This window comes from Scylla paramamosain, chromosome 8 (assembly GCF_035594125.1).
Source record: "Scylla paramamosain isolate STU-SP2022 chromosome 8, ASM3559412v1, whole genome shotgun sequence".
In the NCBI taxonomy this organism is placed as follows: domain Eukaryota; kingdom Metazoa; phylum Arthropoda; class Malacostraca; order Decapoda; family Portunidae; genus Scylla; species Scylla paramamosain.
Window position 1 is genome coordinate 31,153,968 of NC_087158.1, and position 21,432 is coordinate 31,175,399.

The 21,432-nt window shown below is 42.8% G+C and overlaps 1 protein-coding gene across 7 annotated transcripts; it reads right to left on the reverse strand.

Annotated features, from left to right (window-relative positions):
* Positions 1 to 2,500: 2,500 nt before the first annotated feature.
* On the reverse strand, positions 2,501 to 17,471 carry LOC135103167 (uncharacterized). Of its 7 annotated transcripts, XM_064009255.1 has the most exons (10): positions 17,409 to 17,464; positions 12,954 to 13,138; positions 10,456 to 10,704; positions 8,260 to 8,536; positions 7,335 to 7,502; positions 5,064 to 5,190; positions 4,296 to 4,481; positions 3,723 to 4,137; positions 3,046 to 3,154; positions 2,501 to 2,840 (listed from the first exon to the last, which is right to left on the reverse strand). In XM_064009255.1, exons 5-8 carry the CDS (start codon positions 7,386 to 7,388, stop codon positions 4,103 to 4,105), a joined length of 402 nt encoding a protein of 133 aa, XP_063865325.1. In that variant the 5' UTR covers positions 7,389 to 7,502; positions 8,260 to 8,536; positions 10,456 to 10,704; positions 12,954 to 13,138; positions 17,409 to 17,464; the 3' UTR covers positions 2,501 to 2,840; positions 3,046 to 3,154; positions 3,723 to 4,102. The 7 variants fall into 7 exon arrangements, 5 of the variants coding, with proteins under 5 accessions (XP_063865325.1, XP_063865329.1, XP_063865330.1 ...); XM_064009259.1 differs by lacking the exon at positions 10,456 to 10,704 and having other exon boundaries at positions 17,409 to 17,471; XM_064009260.1 differs by lacking the exons at positions 12,954 to 13,138; positions 17,409 to 17,464 and having other exon boundaries at positions 3,723 to 3,845; positions 3,962 to 4,137; positions 10,456 to 10,828.
* Between the last annotated feature and the right edge of the window lie 3,961 nt (positions 17,472 to 21,432).

Sequence of the window (21,432 nt, forward strand, 5' to 3'; positions counted from 1 at the left end):
AGTCAGAAAGTGAAAAAAAAAAAAATGCTTAGTTAAATACCGAGGCTAAATAAAACAAGGAATTAGACAAATGACAAATAATTAATAAATACATAAGGAATAATGAATAAACAAAAATTAAGCCAGGAAGACTATTATAATTATTGCAAGGAGACGATATGTATGTATGTATGTATTGTATGTAATTCGAGGTTAAAATGGCTCAAATCTGACCCAACAGCAGGCCATAAGTGAAGGTGTTCCTCAAGGCAGGGAGGGGGGGGGGGGAGCAATGAATAGGGGAGGGGCTATAAACTATTGGGGGGATATTAATTAATGACGCATCCAGTTTAGCGTGTGTGTATATTTCGCGTTGTGATAATTTAAAGGTTTTCTCGCGTTTTTATCTTTATTTATTGATTGATTTTATTTATTTATTTTATTTTTTTGGCAGGTGTTATATTTGTTGAGTGTTTTAAGTAACTGTGGCTCATTGCATCAAAACTCCATTCATTACCTTCGTGGGAAGGTTCAATTTGGCAAGGTTTTATTTCGCATTTTGGGTTTTGTAGTAAATTATGCATTTTCTCATATTTTTCTTTGCTGGTATTGTCCCTTCCACGCCATATATGACTGGAAAGTTGGGGGCGCCTTCCCCCCCCCCACCCTCCACTGCTACGTTTTTTTTTTCTTAATCAGTCAGTCAACCAATCAATCAATCCCTTCATGAATCATACCCATTTCCAGGTGTCACCCCCACCCATAGATCTCTCATTCTGTCATGTATGAACAAGTGCTAAGGGCAAGCTGAACAAGTACAAAGGGCAAGCCAGCTGTCTCTTTTAATATTCTTGCCTGAAATAACATTACAAATGAGGGTCTATTAATCATCCATTAAATAATCCATTTTTATTGCTTTCTCATTCTTCTTGCTCTGTGTATTGTTAAATTGGATGGTTATATCATTGTCCCTTCCTGTGTTTTAGGTGTGCCATTACCTGTCCTCTCTTCCAGCTGATATTTAGTTTGTACTAATATAGACTGGCATAACTTTACAATTTATACACAAATAACAACATAAACCAATAATGCATTGATATTATGCATGATAGGAGTGGACATTTCCACTCTACATCATTAATGAATGCATGATGAGACGCACACTATTACAAAGCTAATGAGTTCAATACAAACACTCAATAACAATTTCAATAACTTTATTAAAATGCAAAGTACAGGTATCAGTCAGGCAAAGCATAGTGCTTGCCTGTCTCATATGGAATGTAAAAACATGGCTTCATATCATTCCAGACCTGGGATTATGGCCAAAAGTTACCAAGCAGTGCTGAGCAAAATCCAGTAGAGTAATATTCAGTATCATTGAATTACTGACAAAGTAAAGATCATTATGTGCAATGATACTCACTACCTAGGAGCATTTCAGGTTACTACCAAGAGTCTGACCATGCTGGCAGGGATGGTTAGGCTACAACACATTACATACTTCTCCATTCAAATCAGTCAGCTGATTAAATGGTGAGTTAAACCATTTTGATCATCTAAATCATATTAAGGCATTGGATGAGACCTGGACAGCTTGGGTCAACACCATACATAGGTACTCCACTACTCTGTGGGAGACACTTGATTGTGGCAAGAGTCATCACAATACCAAACACCATCCTTGACAAAGCACAGCATGGCCCACTCATCCACAGGAACCAATACAATTTCAAGTCTACATAGACAAAAAAAATGTTCATGAATTAAATGCAATATTGTAAGTTTTAAATGTTATGTGGTACCTTAGATAGATGGACAGGTCACTTGAGAAGAGAAAATAAGAAATGTCTTAGGAAGAGTATTTTGTCATATGTATGAATATATATGACTGTATGACATAGATGACTGGTGAAGTAGATTTTGTCCCTTATCAGAGTGGTTGTGTAGCTGAAACAAATTAATGATTATCAAAACAGAGACACATTTGAGCTGATTGGTGAATTACAGTTTCAGAGTGGATACGGCATACACTGGGATGATAAAACTACTGCAGTCATAAAGTAGATGAAAAAATACTGTGGGGAGGAATGTAAAGCAGTAAAATATGCAAAAAAGAAAGAAAGAAAAGAAAGAAAGAAAGAAAGGAAAGAGAGAGAGAGAGAGAGAGAGAGAGAGAGAGGAGAGAGAGAGAGAGAGAGAGAGAGAGAGAGAGAGAGGAGAGGAGAGAGAGAGAGAGGAGAGAGAGAGAGAGGAGAGAGAGAGAGAGAGAGAGAGAGAGAGAGAGAGGAGAGAGAGAGAGAGAGAGAGAGAGAGAGAGAGAGAGAGAGAGAGAGAGAGAGAAGAGAGAGAGAGAGAGAGAGAGAGAGAGAGAGAGAGAGAGAGAGAGAGAGGAGAGAGAGAGAGAGAATGATGTGACATGACATCTTTAAGTACAAATGAGTATATAGTAACCATACACTGATACTTGTCCCCTTATACAGTGATAAGTTTACCCAAACACAATGGACACGGATGGAACTTTTGGAGGCTAAAGTGCTCCAGGTGACTGGTGGACTCCATTTCATTGCGGAGGTCCAGGATTCTCTGCACAGTTGGGCTTTTGGTGTCAGTGGAAGTGGTGGCAGTGTGGCAGCAGTAACAGTTTTGGTCTTTCTATGGGCAAGTTCTGTAGGATTCATATTCTGCCTCCTCATGAGGGACATCAGTGTGAAGGGTCAACAGAGCATCAATTCCCTCCTCAGGCAAAGAATGATGGATGCAATTTTCTGTTTCTTGTTGTTGCTCCACCTTTTCAGAGTGCTTGAGGCGCTCGTCAGCCAGCTTTCCACTGCTGGTGGGTGTCTCAGACTCACTGGTTCCTGTTCCACATCAAGAGTGTTAGCAGATGCCACTTGTATTTCATCTACTTAGTACATTACATCATTACATAAATAACTGGTGTTATCTGATATTAAAGTGCTAATGAGCAACATGCCACAGAAATCTGTTTATTTCAAGAAAATTATGAAGATAATAATAATGTTTCGTTGCACTTCATAAGATGGCTCAGTTTTTACTACTCACCAACACTGCTAAAGATAGCAACTGGACTCTTAAGGACCCTGCTTATCTTCTCGAGCTGCTGAAGGTCATGATCTGCTTCCTTTTCCTGCACCAGCTTTGATATCAAATCCTGCAGGAAACAACTGTGTTAATTCACATTTTGAATAAATCTAATAGATGAAATTTCACTTACAACACCTTATGTGTCTCTGGTGACTCATGGAGGACAGATACATCACCTGAGAGTAAATGGTCAGTGAAGAAGTTGACCCTTGATCCTGGCTAATCACATTAAGTACATTAAACACTCCTGTTAACTAATAAATGAGGGATAGATTTCTCTGGAAGGTTACATTACACTACTTCCCTGGCATTTGAAAACATTTTGCTCTACATGAACTCATATGGAAGCTTTACTGCAACATTAAATCTCAGCTAGATGCCAGATGGTGTAGCCTCCATCACAGAGCAAGGTAATGATATGAAGGCTTAGTACTTTGGTCAACACCTGAATAAGAACCGTTTGAGATGCAGCAGAGATCACTAACCTGCCAGCAATTGAATAAGAAGTGTGTGAGATGCAGCAGAGATCACTAACCTGCCAGCAATTGAATAAGAAGTGTGTGAGATGCAGCAGAAATCACTAATCTGCCATGACATGAATAAGAAGTGTGTGAGATGCAAAAGAGAGCACTAACCTGCAGAGTGGTTTTGCTTCATTTCCTCTCATTCATGATGGAGGCTGGCAAGGTCTAACTCGCGTTCTCGAGCTTGTTGCTTCATCACTCCTCGCTGCAACTGGTAGATGGTGATGTAGTCACCTGAAGAAGGATAAAATTCTTCATTAAAAGACCAAGGAAATGGCATACAGTAAACAGTAAACACTTCCTCCACTTCACTTTTACAGATGATTCAAATGAGCAAAAAACATGCATACACCGATGGACTCTGTCTCCTCATGCACTACAGCATGCTTAAGCTGCTACTTCCTGTCACTTAGCTCAGCCACCTCCTTCATGCTGCAAGTTAACCTGCTCTCCAGGACCCTGTGAGCCTCCTGCAGTTGTTGCAGCTTCTGTTAAAGCTCAGTTCCTCCCAATCCTGTTGTTTCTCCTGATAAAACAATAAGTTTGTTTCTCTCAACTTTTCTTAATACAGCCTCAATAAACAAATCCAATAACAATGCTTTTATTTTGTTATTAATTCAAAAAATTGAGCAACAGTGAGGAAAAATTATTTGCTTTATTATTAGAGAATATAAACTTTCTTACCTTTTGGTTCAGTTATGACATCTTCAGACAACTTTTCATGAGCAAGAGATTCTCCCAGCAGTTTGTTATACTTATCCCTCTCACAGTCTAGCTGAACCTGAAGACTGCTGCACTCACTCTCCAACCTGCTAACCTCAGATGTCAGTGTAGCCACTTGACCCAGCAATTTCCCCTTGGTATCTGTACCTGGAGGTGAAAAATTGATGCAACAGAGGGCCAGACAAGAATGACCAATGGAAGTAATTAGACGTAATGTAAGAAGTGGGTATAAGACTAAGGGAAATAGAAGGGCAATGGAGAGAGGGTTAGATGCACCAGAAATGTCTGTGGAGCCAGGAAAAATTTTAACTTGTAACAGAGATAACTAAGAGCAACTGTGAATGAATAAATGTGATGTAGCCTCGACCCATGACTGGGAAAATGCAAAAGCAGCACCTCAGACACCAGGACCATGATGACTGGCAGCTCCCAAAATTAGCTGCTGGCTTTTGTACTCCTAGTCACCACAGGAGGCTCATCCACAGCTAATCCTATCAGCTGATCATCTTGGGTGAAGTAATTGTTTATCAGTCTGGCTGTTGAGTCCTGATGCAGAGATGTGTGTGTGTGTGTGTGTGTGTGTGTGTGTGTGTGTGTGTGTGTGTGTGTGTGTGTGTGTGTGTGTGTGTGTGTGTGTGTGTGTGTGTGTGTGTGCACTTTGGAAAGCCTCCCTCCAAGGAGAATGTCAGTTTGATATACAAATATATATTCATGTGGATGGTAGCTCACATTTAGCTTCTGAGTTCTCACATGAAGACATGCCATCCTTGTCTTTTTCCTCTGAGGGAGTGACTTTATACTCTGTGATAAGTGCATGCAGCTCACTATTCTGTCTTGTGACGTTTTTGATTTCTATCTGTGAAAGACACAAGAAGGCAGTAAGTTAACTTGTTTAACATGCCACATCATTTTATATATATTATGCCAAGTTTAAACAGGAAAGCCTCACCAGAAGCATCAACTAAAGACCAAAGTGATTAACAAATCTTTCACTTTACCACCCTTAATGACAAAAGCTGCTGATGTAGCATCCCATCCATATCCTGCATTTTTACACCTTCATGATTCCATTAGATTACATTAGATTACATTAGAACAGTATGTGACCAATGACGTCTCCATTCTACATTGCCATGACAAGAATACAGGGCTTTACTGAACATAAACCAAGGACGCCTCCATTCTACATTGCCATGACAAGAATACGGGGCTTTACTGAACATAAACCAAGGACGCCTCCATTCTACATTGCCATGACAAGAATACAGGGCTTTACTGAACATAAACCAATGACGCCTCCATTCTACATTGCCATGACAAGAATACAGGGCTTTACTGAACATAAACCAAGGATTCCCTCCTCCTCTCTCTAAGGGTTAGGGTTCTCTCAACAGTTACAGCGTGGTGTGAGAGATGCAGTGCTGTCAAGGCTTTACTATTTACAGGAAGCAACACACCAATAAATAAATGTTACTTTGGAAATGAAACTGAATAATCAAAGGCTTTATATCTCATGAACTTCCCTTCTTTAATAAACTGTCTTCAAGCTGACAGACTCCAGTAGTATTGCATCTTAGGAATATTCTACAGCTGATTTCATAATAACTGCTCTCTAAAACTGACTACATGCCTCCTTCCCTGCCTCCTACAGACTCTACTCAACAATTGTTGCTATTCTGTTCATGCTGGTGTGACAGTTAACCAGTATATTAATTCCTTAGTTATGTACACTCTAGAATGGTGGTTCATTTTATCTACCAGTGATTTGAATTCCCAGCTTCTAAGTATTACATTATTATTTGTTGATTGGTACCATTTGTATGCAATCAGAGAAAGATTTCAATATAAAAACATATCCATGTTACTGTTACCTTTCAGAATGTAAACCAAAATGAAAGCTATGTAAATTCTTACTTTAGATTATGTTGTCATTTCATTGAATGATGTAATTTCTTGGTTCTTGTGCTTCTTCAAATGCAGTCCCTTGTCTGGTTTCTCTGTCAATTCTAATTTCTTATTGCTCTGTGGAAAAACAAAGTGCAAATGTTTAGGATGAACTGATTCAATAATATTGCTTTCACAATTTCAATATTGTTCACAATTTCTGCAGGAAGTTTACTCCATATATTTACTATACGATTAAAGAAAAAATGTTTGGCCTTGTGGGATTTAAAACGTTTGGGTATAATCTTGAATCTATTATTTCTTGTTAGGTAGAATGAAGGAGGAGGAGGAGGAGGAGGAGGAGGAGGAGGAGGAGGAGGAGGAGGAGGAGGAGGAGGAGGAGGAGGAGGAGGAGGAGGAGGAGGAGGAGGAGGGAGAAACAAAGATAGGAGGGAAGGAAGAAAGGAAGAAAAGGGAATAAGAGAGAGAGAGAGAGAGAGAGAGAGAGAGAGAGAGAGAGAGAGAGAGAGAGAGAGAGAGAGAGAGAGAGAGAGAGAGAGAGAGAGAGAGAGAGAGAGAGAGAGAGAGAGAGAGAGAGAGAGGAGTTGGTAAGGAAAATTATTACAATGGTCCAAGGTGAAGAACAGGGACTGGAATGAGAAGTGGAAGAAGCATATAGAATTTGAAAATATAGTGAAGGAGGTAAAAGACCATTAAAAGTGAGAATGAGATCCCAAGTTACAGTAAAGGAGATCCTAGTGAGAACTGGGAAGCTGGCTGAAAATTCAGAATACAAGAATATTTGGGTAAAAAAGAGATATGAACTTGGAAGAAAGGGAAAAAGAGAAGGATCTGAGGAATGAAGCCAAGCAAAAAAAACGAGAGAAGTACAGAGACCGAGAAGCAGAAATTTTATTGGAGGGTACTAGATATGAAACTAAGGAAATGGTATATTCAGGAAAGGGAACAAGAAATGAAAGAACCACAACAGCAGACAGACAAATTGCATGTGGTGGGAGAAGTAGTATATTAAGAGTAATATATACAAAACGAACTTCATGTAAACAAATAAAATTTTCAGAAAACTTGTCACACAAAACCTTATTAACAACTCACCTTCTCCTTCTGCGGCATTTCCTTCCTTCTTATCTTTCTCCTTTCCTTCTCCATCTTCCTCCTCCTCCTCCTCCTCCTCTCCTTCCTCTTTCTTTCCACCTTCCTCCTCCTCTTGTGACTCTTAACTCTCTTCCTCCTCGTCCTCCTCTTCCCCTGTGCTTCCCTCCTCTGAAAGAAAAGACTTGTTTAAAAAGCAAGCAAATATAGTAGTAATAGTAAAAAAAAGTCAATGAAATGAAAGTTTATACACATATGAAATTAGTGAAAATTTGACACCAAACATTCTCTATCTGTAACATTACATCAGAATGACGAGAACACAAGATATGAAAAGTGAAAGGGAATGATGTATATAACAAAGAAAAACATTGTATAATGACATATGACAGGAAAATAATCTTGTATACTTGTCCCTTAAATACTTGCTTCCTTGTATATTAACTCCCAAAATGCTCATTCCTTGTACTCTCATTTTCAAAACACCTCTTCCTTATATATTGTCACTCAAACACTCCTTTCTTGTACACTTATTCCCAAATCATTCCTGTCTTCCTGTATTCTCATTCTCCAAACACTCCTGCCTCTGCACACCCAGTTCCTCAAAACATTTCTTCATTGTTTACTCATTCCCCAAACACACCAACTTTCTTGTATACTTAGCTCTCAAAAGATGCATTTTTAAACATCCATAACTCCTTTTATTTTCATTCCCCAAACACTCCTGGCTGTGCACACTCCAGCACGTTAACACCACACACACATTCACACTCTTAATATCATCTGTCAGCCCCTAGTGGAAAGGGACAATCTTGAGGCCCACCATACTACACCTCAGGAGGTCAGACACAGCATTCAGTTAACAAAAAATCACATTAACACCCACTCCCCACAGAACATAGTAACACAAAATCAGATTAACACTCACCCCAACGTCACATTCACAAGACAAGTTCTCATCCCACAGCCGTAAACTGTTTGCGGCCACCTACGAGGACCTTGCCAAGAAGATGCTTGCCTACACAACCCCAACGGACACAGCTCTGTACCGGCGCATCCCGGCTAACACGACAGGCCTCGCCAGCATCCTCTTCTTCATCGAGCGACTCCAGAGGTGCTACATACCCGCGGGGGAGAAGCCTGTTAGCATGGGAGTTGCTGCTGGCTGGTACATGTTGTCAGCTCTCCTACAACAAGGTGAGGACCTGTTGAGGTGTAAGACTGGTCAGTTCAAGTGTTGGAGCTAGCCATTCAACCAACTAGCCAATCAATCAGTCACTCAGCTAGTCAGTCAGTCAGTCAGTCAGTCATTCCATTTTGGCCATAAGTCACTGTTTACTTAATCAATCCCTCCTAAGACACTGCACTTTTTTCAGATTATAGAGCTGATAGGTCTCGGTAGGGGGTTGAGTGGTGGCTTGAGAGGGCCTTGGTGGGGGCTGACAGGGTTTGGTAGGGCTTGGCAGGGGTGACAGCAAAGGCTTCTGTTTAAAATCTCACATCTCAAGCCACCTCATTACTTGAGAGGTAACAAAGGGCTTGGCAGAGCTTGACAGGGATTGGTAGAGGTGACAGGGGCAGGCAGGACTGACAGGGGATGACCTAACCTAACCTAACTTAACCTGACCTGACCTAACCTAATGTAAGCTAACTTAACCTAACCTAACGTAACCTAACTTAACCTAACGTAAATTATTCTAGACTAACCTGACCTGACGTAACCTAACCTGACCTAACTTTGATGAACTGAAGCCAACCTAACTCAGCCGAACTAACCTAACCAAATCTAATTATATAGAAATAAATAAATAAAATAATAAAAATAAATAGAAAAAAAAACACATGATTCAGGATTCTGAAGCAAACCAAAACAATAGATAAAAAATTGTAATAAATAAATAAATAAACAAATATATCAGAGGAAAAGAAGAAAAACAGTCTTACAGGTGTTTTTGAGGTACTATGGCACATGGTACACTGCCAGGCCCTTGTACTGCACCATTAACACCACAATGTACACTGACATGGTACTGCAACAGTGGGAGTCTTGCAAGTTGATTCACCACTCTTGGAAATCGTTTAGGAGGTCTAGGAACATCACAGTTAGGTTAAGTTTTTGTGCTACAGTTTAAAGTTACAGTGATGCATGGTACAGTGGTTTATGGTGTAGGTAGACAAGGCCTTCCTGCACCACTAGCACCATAGGGTACAGTGCTGTGGTATAGTGACATGAAGAAATTAAGAAAACAAACTGAAGATTCATTTACCTGCCAGACCCAAGGCATACATTTATACTTTTATCATTACAGGTAGAAATCTATATATACAGAGAAACATGACATGTATGTATGTATGAAATATGTATGAACAGTATATTGGCATATAAATAAGCGTAGGTGAGGAGAAATTAATATTGTCAGTCTGGGATGACAGAGAGGGAGGGGATGGAGATGCAGGCATAGGTGACGCTGACTAACACAAAGTATCTTATTTAACTACAGACTAGGATTATCGGGCTGGGATGTGAATAGTAGATGTGTAAATGAATAATTCACCTATGGGCGTGAATGAGAAGAAACAATGAAAAAAAGAAGGGCACCGATGTTTTGGTGAGGGCGGGGAAAGGAAGGAAAAATATGGAAAAATTATCTTGTTATTTTTCGTACTATAGACACATTTTTACATGCACAGGAACTCAGGGTACATGTATCAATGTATAATCTATGTATGAACGCAGTATAGATGTATAAATAAGCGTATCAGGGAAGAAATAAGGAAAAATGTTAGCGACAAGGCGGTTGTTTGGTGTCGGATGGTGGGGAGAGGGGTCCAAACACGTACTATCAATCTCACTGACAGCTTGGACTATCACGGTAATACATTCATGGCAGATGTATGGGTGTATAAACTATCTATACACGCAGTATGGCGGTAATAATAAGCGCAGGAGATAAGAAAACTGAAAAAAAAAACGAATGAAGAGAGGGCCAAGTTGGTGACAGGCAGCGGAGAGAGAGAGAGAGAGAGAGGGAGAGAGGGAGGCGGACATTGAAGAACCACTAATGTCACTACTATCTTGGACTATCAGGGTGATAAGTGCAGGGTGAGCATGTGTGACTATTACCTTCGCGATCTCTGAAGGCATCAGCTTGCAGCGTCTTCACAACCTGTATTTCGTCAATCTCTTGCTTGTTGGTGGTCTGCACGGAGGACCTGAGCCCATCAAAGACAGTCTTCGTAAATGTCTTGATCTTTTACGTTACGGCCTGTTTTTTTTTTTACCTGACCTTGACCTGCAGGCTTACATGGCTCTACAGGCTAGGGGAAGGCCTGGGACACATGTCTGGCGGGTCAGGCTAGGGCTGGCTGCAGGCTGGGAGACAAGATTCGCTATTATACTTTTCGATCACTGGAATGAACCGAGTAGCTGCGCGCGCGCGCGCCATGACGTCACTACGAAGATGCCAGATTTGTTTCACTCCCCTGGTCTGGCACTGTAGGGCTCTATGTGGCACTGTACGCACTCACACACCTTATACACGTAATACACACCTGCACACGAAGCACCATCACTTATGGCATTGTGACACTAGAGAAGAGGCCTGTACACAAACACACATAGACACACACACACATACACATATTCAGCCACACACACGTACATAAAGAATCAGAGTCTTTCACTCATTCAATTAAGAAAAAAAAAACCCAGACTGTTCGCCACTCAAAAAACATCATAATATTTTTTCAGTGGCACTGCGGCATTGTGAAGCCACCATGCAAAATATTTACACTCGTATTATAAAAAAAAAAAAAAAAACTGGAGGGTTCATTAGAGAGAGAGAGAGAGAGAGAGAGAGAGAGAGAGAGAGAGAGAGAGAGAGAGAGAGAGAGAGAGAGAGAGAGAGAGAGAGAGAGAGAGAGAGTTAGGTTTCATAATTAGATGGAAAAGAATCTGTTCTGAAAAATGAGAAACAGATTCAGAGAGAGAGAGAGAGAGAGAGAGAGAGAGAGAGAGAGAGAGAGAGAGAGAGAGAGAGAGATTAAATTGATATATGAGGCGCGCGGCGCAACAACGACGTAACCGAGAAATGGAAGTTTCGAGAAAAACGCGCTCAAAGTTAAACACTGATTGCGCACAAAAGGATACCCTTAAATAAGTAAGTATTATACATCATTTGAAAGGTCTTGGGTAGTTCTGTTTGGGGATGTAGGTTTCGAAGTGATAGGTGACGATTTTGGGTGGATGACTTACGCGTTAATTAACGCGTATACCGTAGGTAATAATTTTTTTTCCCGATATTGTTTTCATTTGTTAATAATGTGTTAGAGCCTAGTACACATAGTATTAAGTGAAAGTTTCATGAAGATTGGTACATAAATAAATTTTTTATGAATTTTTTTCCGAGCGTAAAAAATAAAACTTACTCATTACCGGCACGTTATTACTCCTACCATAACTTTGACGTCCTGCTATGACTAACAGTGTGTAATGCTGATAATTTTATGTTTGTGCATGCATTCTGGTAAGTATTAATGGAAAGCCGCTATGTCAAGAACATTATGAAGAAACGATTTTTTTTTTTTTTTTTTTGTATTCAATGAATATAGTTGGCTCTCATCCTTTACACTGGCTTGAGACAGTTAAGTTGATTACCAGGATACGTCTGTTTGATCCTGGCAATGCCCTTAGCGGATTTACCAACCCTTTAAATCCCCCTTCAACCCACTAAGTCGGGTTGACTGGGGATTTAAAAAACTTACGTAAGGCTGGTGGCCACAGCAGGATGCTGTGACACTTTCGTCTGCACTCTAGTAGCCATAGTTGCGTAAAGAGTCACGAGAAAGGTAGCGTGCGTCTGTGCTCGGGCGTGTTAAAGGGCAGAGTGGATGAGCACATGGTGAGTGTGTTGTCACCATGGCAACGGCGCTGGTAAACATGGCAGCGGTGCTGTGATTGGCTCGCCCGCGCCGGGCGGCTGCAACCGCACCGCTGATTGGCCATACGCACGTGAGGCTGGGAGGAGCAGGTTGCGTCGTTGTTGTACCGCTTTCGAGATGTTAGTCCAGAGAAATTTTCTCCGCACTACGCTCGACTTTGAGCCTTAGTACAGGTGCTTAGATGGTCGAATATGACTTGGCCGACATCACCACGAGACTTTTACACCCTTCTACCACACGGAGCAGGCAAAAACACGGTTACGTCGTTGTTGTACGTACGTCGTTGTTGTACCGCGCGCCTCATATGTTAATAATTTCTTTTCATCAAAATAAAGAAACGGATGAATAAATAAATAAATAATTATAGAGAGAGAAGAGAAATATAATAATAATAATAAAAATAATAATAATAATAATAATAATAATAATAATAATAATAATAATAACAATAATAATAATGTGTGTGTGTGTGTGTGTGTGTGTGTGTGTGTGTGTGTAGTGAAGTCTGGGTGGGTGAGTGTATGTCAGGAATGATGACAGGTCAGGTGTGTTCTTTGTGTCCTGGTGAGATGAGGTCAAGTGAAGTCAGTGTGTGCCAGGAAGGTTGTGTCCACACAACATACATACATGAACAAGATTACAGTACACTACATGCATATAAATACTAATTGCTGTACTCACCAATCACTGACTCTTGATGTGGTGATGTGGTGGTGATGTTCTATTTCACTGGGGCAGGACAGGAGGTGGTGGTGTGGTGATGTGGTGATGCAATGATGTGATGTTAGTGGTGCTCTGTTCATTCACCAAGCAAGACAGGAAGTGTAATGGTGGTGTGGTGGTGCATAACACTGTCTTCACCACATCTGCCAAGACAATACAAGATAAACATTAATGACTTACAATGAAAAACAAGATGGAGATAGACAAATTAGGAAAGAAATAGGTTTCTATAGAGTATTACTGTGTGTGTGTGTGTGTGTGTGTGTGTGTGTGTGTGTGTGTGTGTCACTAATTTCTATCTCTTTCTCTCTCTCCTGAGAACTATTTCATATTGCTGTACATCAACATGAAATATCACCACACAAGCCTCTCTCTCTTTCTCTGCACCTCACAACACAACACAGAACTTTATCACACTAATCAGTAAACAATACCAAAAGCTCCCCTTCTGCAGGCCTGACTCCTCCCTTTCATTCAGACCCTTTCTTTCCCTCTCTCTCAGCTTGCCCGCCTTCGTATCTGCGTCTATATTTACTCTTGATTCAAGTATACAACTCTACACCATACTGACCTATAGGTACAGTGCAAATAGCTTTTCTTCCTCCCTGTTTTTCCTGTCTCTCTGCCTGTCTGCCTCTTTCTCCCTCTCTACTGACTCATGGCTCAAAGATACAAGTCTAATTAAGCTTTGAACCTCTCTGTCTCTACAATATCATAAAACCTCAACACTCCAAACCAAACCAACCCTGCCAACACCTACCTGTCTCTCTGCCTCAGTCAGTCAGTCAGTCAGTCAGTCAGTCAGTCAGTCAGTCAGCCATTCAACCAGCCAGCTAGCCATTCAACCAACCAGCCAATCAATCAGTCACTCAGCTAGTCAGTCAGTCAGTCAGTCAGTCAGTCAGTCAGTCAGTCAGTCAGCCAGTCAGTCAGCCATTCAACCAGCCAGCTAGCCATTCAACCAACTAGCCAATCAATCAGTCACTCAGCTAGTCAGTCAGTCAGTCAGTCAGTCAGTCAGTCAGTCAGTCAGTCAGTCAGTCAGTCAGTCAGTCAGTCAGCCATTCAACCAGCCAGCTAGCCATTCAACCAACCAGCCAATCAATCAGTCACTCAGCTAGTCAGTTAGTCAGTCAGTCAGTCAGTCAGTCAGTCAGTCAGTCAGTCAGTCAGTCAGTCAGTCAGTCAGCCATTCAACCAGCCAGCTAGCCATTCAACCAACCAGCCAATCAATCAGTCACTCAGTTAGTCAGTCAGTCAGTCAGTCAGTCAGTCAGTCAGTCAGTCAGTCAGTCAGTCAGTCAGTCAGTTAGCCATTCAACCAGCCAGCTAGCCATTCAACCAACCAGCCAATCAATCAGTCACTCAGCTAGTCAGTCAGTCAGTCAGTCAGTCAGTCAGTCAGTCAGTCAGTCAGTCAGTCAGCCATTCAACCAGCCAGCTAGGCATTCAACCAACCAGCCAATCAATCAGTCACTCAGCTAGTCAGTCAGTCAGTCAGTCAGTCAGTCAGTCAGTCAGTCAGTCAGTCAGCCAGTCAGTCAGCCATTCAACCAGCCAGCTAGCCATTCAACCAACTAGCCAATCAATCAGTCACTCAGTCAGTCAGTCAGTCAGTCAGTCAGTCAGTCAGTCAGTCAGTCAGTCAGCCATTCAACCAGCCAGCTAGCCATTCAACCAACCAGCCAATCAATCAGTCACTCAGCTAGTCAGTTAGTCAGTCAGTCAGTCAGTCAGTCAGTCAGTCAGTCAGTCAGTCAGTCAGTCAGTCAGTCAGTCAGCCATTCAACCAGCCAGCTAGCCATTCAACCAACCAGCCAATCAATCAGTCACTCAGTTAGTCAGTCAGTCAGTCAGTCAGTCAGTCAGTCAGTCAGTCAGTCAGTCAGTCAGTTAGCCATTCAACCAGCCAGCTAGCCATTCAACCAACCAGCCAATCAATCAGTCACTCAGCTAGTCAGTCAGTCAGTCAGTCAGTCAGTCAGTCAGTCAGTCAGTCAGTCAGTCAGTCAGTCAGCCATTCAACAAGCCAGCTAGGCATTCAACCAACCAGCCAATCAATCAGTCACTCAGCTAGTCAGTCAGTCAGTCAGTCAGTCAGTCAGTCAGTCAGTCAGTCAGTCAGTTAGTCAGTCAGTCAGCCAGTCAGTCAGCCATTCAACCAGCCAGCTAGCCATTCAACCAACTAGCCAATCAATCAGTCACTCAGCTAGTCAGTCAGTCAGTCAGTCAGTCAGTCAGTCAGTCAGTCAGTCAGCCATTCAACCAGCCAGCTAGCCATTCAACCAACCAGCCAATCAATCAGTCACTCAGCTAGTCAGTTAGTCAGTCAGTCAGTCAGTAAGTCAGTCAGTCAGTCAGTCAGTCAGCCATTCAACCAGCCAGCTAGCCATTCAACCAACCAGCCAATCAATCAGTCACTCAGTTAGTCAGTCAGTCAGTCAGTCAGTCAGTCAGTCAGTCAGTCAGTCAGTCAGTCAGTTAGCCATTCAACCAGCCAGCTAGCCATTCGACAAACCAGCCAATCAATCAGTCACTCAGCTAGTCAGTCAGTCAGTCAGTCAGTCAGTCAGTCAGTCAGTCAGTCAGTCAGTCAGTCAGTCAGTCAGCCATTCAACCAGCCAGCTAAACATTCAACCAACCAGCTAATCAATCAGTCACTCAGCTAGTCAGTCAGTCAGTCAGTCAGTCAGTCAGTCAGTCAGTCAGTCAGTCAGCCATTCAACCAACCAGCTAGCCACCCAACTAGCTAACCAGCCAGTCAATCAGTCACTCAGCCAGCCAGTCAGTCAGTCAGTCAGTCAGTTAGTAAGCCAGCCAGCAAGCCAGCCAGCCAGCCAGTCAGTCAGTCAGTCAGTCAGTCACTCAGCCAGCGAGTCAGCCGGCCAGCCAGTCAGTTAGTTCTGTGGGCCTGTGTATGGTTCTGGTGGGCGTCTGTTTGGTTTGTGTTAGGTTCAGCTAGCCCTCTGTTTGGTCTGTGTTTGGTCTCTGGGCCATAGATGCAGCAAGACCGGTTCAAAATTCCAAGCACTGACGCACTGCACAGACTACCACCTCATGCCTGCTTGGTGTGAAAGAGTCTGCTGGGACAAATGACCTACACAGCAACTTGTATCAGTCCCCCAGATGTGTTCCTGGAAGCTCAGTGTTATGGATGCAGTGTGACATGCTGACTTAGGGAAGGCTGTCTGTCGTGGCTGCACCTTGCTGTGGCTAAGAAAAGGCTGTGTTTGTTTGAAGTGCTGTACTGGTCATGCTGGGAAGTGTACAGGCCACCATTAGTAGTAGAAATGTTGCACTAGAATGAAATTAGTTGGGAAATGTAATGCATAATTATTGGCAGGGAAAAGATGGTGACAGGGATGCTGGGACGTGCTTCACTGTACACCGTGGTGGCCGCCCCTTGGTGCTTGGCGGTACCTTATAGGGCATCAAGGGGCAGTTATTGTAGTCTCATCTTACAGCAAAACAAGTAAAAGAAAAAAAATAGTAATAATAATAATAATAAAAAAAAATTTTTATCATTGTCTTGATGAGCACAAATCTTTCCCTGCCAATACATAAACAGCACATTTTTTCACTAAATTTCACCATTGTAGTACACATTTATACTAGTAATGATGACCTGTAGACTTTCCAGGCATGACAACACTTGAAACACAACCATTTTGTTAGCTACAGCATAGAGCAGCCACCAGACAGCCTTCCCCCACGTCAGCATGTCACACACTGAATCTGTCAGTCTGCTTTCAAGAACACATGAGGGACTAACAGGAGTTGCCATGTACTTAATTTCCTGCAGATTCTTTCACACCAAGGAGTAGCAAGTTGGAAGTCTGTGATTGTAACTATCCTGCTCAATTTCAGCTTCTATTCTAATCTCTACTTAATCTCCATATAGTTCCATTTTGGCCATAAGTAACTGTTTACTTAATCAATCCCTCCTAAGACACTGCACTTTTTTCAGATTATAGAGCTGATAGGTCTCGGTAGGGGGTTGAGTGGTGGCTTGAGAGGGCCTTGGTGGGGGCTGACAGGGTTTGGTAGGGCTTGGCAGGGGTGACAGCAAAGGCTTCTGTTTAAAATCTCACATCTCAAGCCACCTCATTACTTGAGAGGTGACAAAGGGCTTGGCAGAGCTTGACAGGGATTGGTAGAGGTGACAGAGGCAGGCAGGAGTGACAGGGGATGACAAGGAACACCTCAAAATTAATGTACACGCATGTACAGACCGACTGCCCCTCTAAAAATGCTTCAAACTTTCCTTGTTTTGTATAAGCTTGAGCACCTGGTACACTCACGGGCACACAGCACCCCCGGGCCGTCCCCCAACACCTCAGGACTCGGGAAAGGGGGGGTCCCAGGCCGGGATGGAAATAAATAAATAAAAATAAAAGCTGGAACCGGCCTTACCTTTCTTGAGGGCGTCTTCTTTATGTCTGTACATATTTCCACGGTGGCACACGCTACTAGCCGACCCCTGGACACGCCTCTCGCCACCTCACGCATGTACAGACCGACTGCCCCTCTCTGAAAAGCAACAAATTCAGCCCTATATCAAGTCTGACTCGTGCCTGTTTACATTTCTCTGGGTCTCTGTCAGGGCTCAGGCGTGTAGAATGAAAGAATGATAGAAAACGAAAGATTTTCAGGGGAAACTAGTTATAAGTCTATTATAAAATACCGTGATACAACCACTAATAATGTCTTAATAATGCACTTTTTCCTAACAGTATACTGAGGTCGACAAACTGAAAGGCTTTGGAGTAGTCAACAAAGACTGATTTCACTAATTAATTGCTTGGTATGTCAGTCACTTTGAATCGTCTTTTTGCCTTGTGACTAATTTTTAATGTCTCGGTTAGGTTAGGATAGGTTAGGTTAGGTTAGGTTAGGTTAGGTTAGGTTAGGTCAGGTCAGGTTAGGTTAGGTTAGGTTAGGTTAGGTTAGGTCAGGTTAGGTTAGGTTAGGTTAGGTTAGGTCAGGTCAGGTCAGGTTAGGTTAGGTTAGGTTAGGTTAGGTAAGGTTAGGTTAGGTTAGGTTAGGTTAAAAAAAAGAGATTTTTTTTCAGGTGAGGGCCAGTTAGGTTGTTTTTGTGGTACAGATTTAAGGTACAGTGACACATGGTACAGTGGCTTATGGTGAAGGTAGACAAGGCCTTCCTGCACCATTAGCACCATAGAGTACAGTGCTGTGGTACTGTAGCACTGAAATATTAAGCAAACACAAAAAAAAAAAGATATTTTTTTTCAGGTGAGGGCCAGTTAGGTTGTTTTTGTGGTACAGTTTTAAGGTACAGTGACGCATGGTACAGTCGCTTATGGTGAAGGTAGACAAGGCCTTCCTGCACCATTAGCACCACACAGAGAGAGAGAGAGAGAGAGAGAGAGAGAGAGAGAGAGAGAGAGAGAGAGAGAGAGAGAGAGAGAGAGAGAGAGAGAGAGAGAGAGAGAGAGAGAGAGAGAGAGAGAGAGAGACTTAAGCAAACCTAACTAACTGAATTAATATAAACCTAACCTGATGGAAAGAAATAAAGAAAAAATAAAAGCTGCAACCGGCCTTACCTTTCTTGAGAAGCGTCTTTTTTATGTTTTTACATATTTCCCTGGTGGCAGACGCTACTAGCCGCCCCCTGGCGACACCCCTCGCCACCTCACACATGTACAGACCGACTGCCGCTTTAAAAAGCAACAAATTCACTCCTATATCAAGTCTGACTGGTGCGTTTGTTTACATTTCTCTGGGTCTCGGTCTGGACTCAGGCCTGCAGGATGGGAGAATGTTAGAAAACGAGAGATTTTCAGGCAAAACTAATATAAGTTAATGTTGTGATACAAAACTACAACCACTAATAATAATATACCTCATGTTTTAATAATGCCAAGACAATACAAGATAAACATTAATGACTTACAATGAAAAACAAGATGGAGATAGACAAATTAGGAAAGAAATAGGTTTCTATAGAGTATTACTGTGTGTGTGTGTGTGTGTGTGTGTGTGTGTGTGTGTGTCACTAATTTCTATCTCTTTCTCTCTCTCCTGAGAACTATTTCATATTGCTGTACATCAACATGAAATATCACCACACAAGCCTCTCTCTCTTTCTCTGCACCTCACAACACAACACAACACTTTATCACACTAATCAGTAAACAATACCAAAAGCTCCCCTTCTGCAGGCCTGACTCCTCCCTTTCATTCAGACCCTTTCTTTCCCTCTCTCTCAGCTTGCCCGCCTTCGTATCTGCGTCTATATTTACTCTTGATTCAAGTATACAACTCTACACCATACTGACCTATAGGTACAGTGCAAATAGCTTTTCTTCCTCCCTGTTTTTCCTGTCTCTCTGCCTGTCTGCCTCTTTCTCCCTCTCTACTGACTCATGGCTCAAAGATACAAGTCTAATTAAGCTTTGAACCTCTCTGTCTCTACAATATCATAAAACCTCAACACTCCAAACCAAACCAACCCTGCCAACACCTACCTGTCTCTCTGCCTCAGTCAGTCAGTCAGTCAGTCAGTCAGTCAGTCAGTCAGTCAGTCAGTCAGTCAGCCATTCAACCAGCCAGCTAGCCATTCAACCAACCAGCCAATCAATCAGTCACTCAGCTAGTCAGTCAGTCAGTCAGTCAGTCAGTCAGTCAGTCAGTCAGTCAGTCAGTCAGCCAGTCAGTCAGCCATTCAACCAGCCAGCTAGCCATTCAACCAACTAGCCAATCAATCAGTCACTCAGCTAGTCAGTCAGTCAGTCAGTCAGTCAGTCAGTCAGTCAGTCAGTCAGTCAGTCAGCCATTCAACCAGCCAGCTAGCCATTCAACCAACCAGCCAATCAATCAGTCACTCAGCTAGTCAGTTAGTCAGTCAGTCAGTCAGTCAGTCAGTCAGTCAGTCAGTCAGTCAGTCAGTCAGTCAGCCATTCAACCAGCCAGCTAGCCATTCAACCAACCAGCCAATCAATCAGTCACTCAGTTAGTCAGTCAGTCAGTCAGTCAGTCAGTCAGTCAGTCAGTCAGTCAGTCAGTCAGTCAGTCAGTTAGCCATTCAACCAGCCAGCTAGCCATTCAACCAACCAGCCAATAAATCAGTCACTCAGCTAGTCAGTCAGTCAGTCAGTCAGTCAGTCAGTCAGTCAGTCAGTCAGTCAGTCAGCCATTCAACCAGCCAGCTAGGCATTCAACCAACCAGCCAATCAATCAGTCACTCAGCTAGTCAGTCAGTCAGTCAGTCAGTCAGTCAGTCAGTCAGTCAGTCAGTCAGTCAGCCAGTCAGTCAGCCATTCAACCAGCCAGCTAGCCATTCAACCAACTAGCCAATCAATCAGTCACTCAGTCAGTCAGTCAGTCAGTCAGTCAGTCAGTCAGTCAGTCAGTCAGCCATTCAACCAGCCAGCTAGCCATTCAACCAACCAGCCAATCAATCAGTCACTCAGCTAGTCAGTTAGTCAGTCAGTCAGTCAGTCAGTCAGTCAGTCAGTCAGTCAGTCAGTCAGTCAGCCATTCAACCAGCCAGCTAGCCATTCAACCAACCAGCCAATCAATCAGTCACTCAGTTAGTCAGTCAGTCAGTCAGTCAGTCAGTCAGTCAGTCAGTCAGTTAGCCATTCAACCAGCCAGCTAGCCATTCAACCAACCAGCCAATCAATCAGTCACTCAGCTAGTCAGTCAGTCAGTCAGTCAGTCAGTCAGTCAGTCAGTCAGTCAGTCAGTCAGTCAGTCAGTCAGCCATTCAACCAGCCAGCTAGGCATGCAACCAACCAGCCAATCAATCAGTCACTCAGCTAGTCAGTCAGTCAGTCAGTCAGTCAGTCAGTCAGTCAGTTAGTCAGTCAGTCAGCCAGTCAGTCAGCCATTCAACCAGCCAGCTAGCCATTCAACCAACTAGCCAATCAATCAGTCACTCAGCTAGTCAGTCAGTCAGTCAGTTAGTCAGTCAGTCAGTCAGTCAGTCAGTCAGTCAGTCAGTCAGCCATTCAACCAACCAGCCAATCAATCAGTCACTCAGCTAGTCAGTTAGTCAGTCAGTCAGTCAGTAAGTCAGTCAGTCAGTCAGTCAGTCAGCCATTCAACCAGCCAGCTAGCCATTCAACCAACCAGCCAATCAATCAGTCACTCAGTTAGTCAGTCAGTCAGTCAGTCAGTCAGTCAGTCAGTCAGTCAGTCAGTTAGCCATTCAACCAGCCAGCTAGCCATTCGACAAACCAGCCAATCAATCAGTCACTCAGCTAGTCAGTCAGTCAGTTAGTCAGTCAGTCAGTCAGTCAGTCAGTCAGTCAGTCAGTCAGTCAGTCAGTCAGTCAGCCATTCAACCAGCCAGCTAGGCATTCAACCAACCAGCCAATCAATCAGTCACTCAGCTAGTCAGTCAGTCATTCAGTCAGTCAGTCAGTCAGTCAGCCATTCAACCAACCAGCTAGCCACCCAACTAGCTAACCAG

Bases quoted from the DNA above. Each gene is read 5' to 3' on its own strand.
- LOC135103167 (XM_064009259.1), bottom strand. From the start codon at position 7,388: ATGGAGAAGGAAAGGAGAAAGATAAGAAGGAAGGAAATGCCGCAGAAG. The intron at 4,482-5,063 runs GTGAGCTACCAT...TTTCACCTCCAG, and splicing joins TGAGAACTCAGAAGCTAAAT to GTACAGATACCAAGGGGAAA. The intron at 4,138-4,295 runs GTAAGAAAGTTT...TTGTTTTATCAG, and splicing joins TGTCATAACTGAACCAAAAG to GAGAAACAACAGGATTGGGA.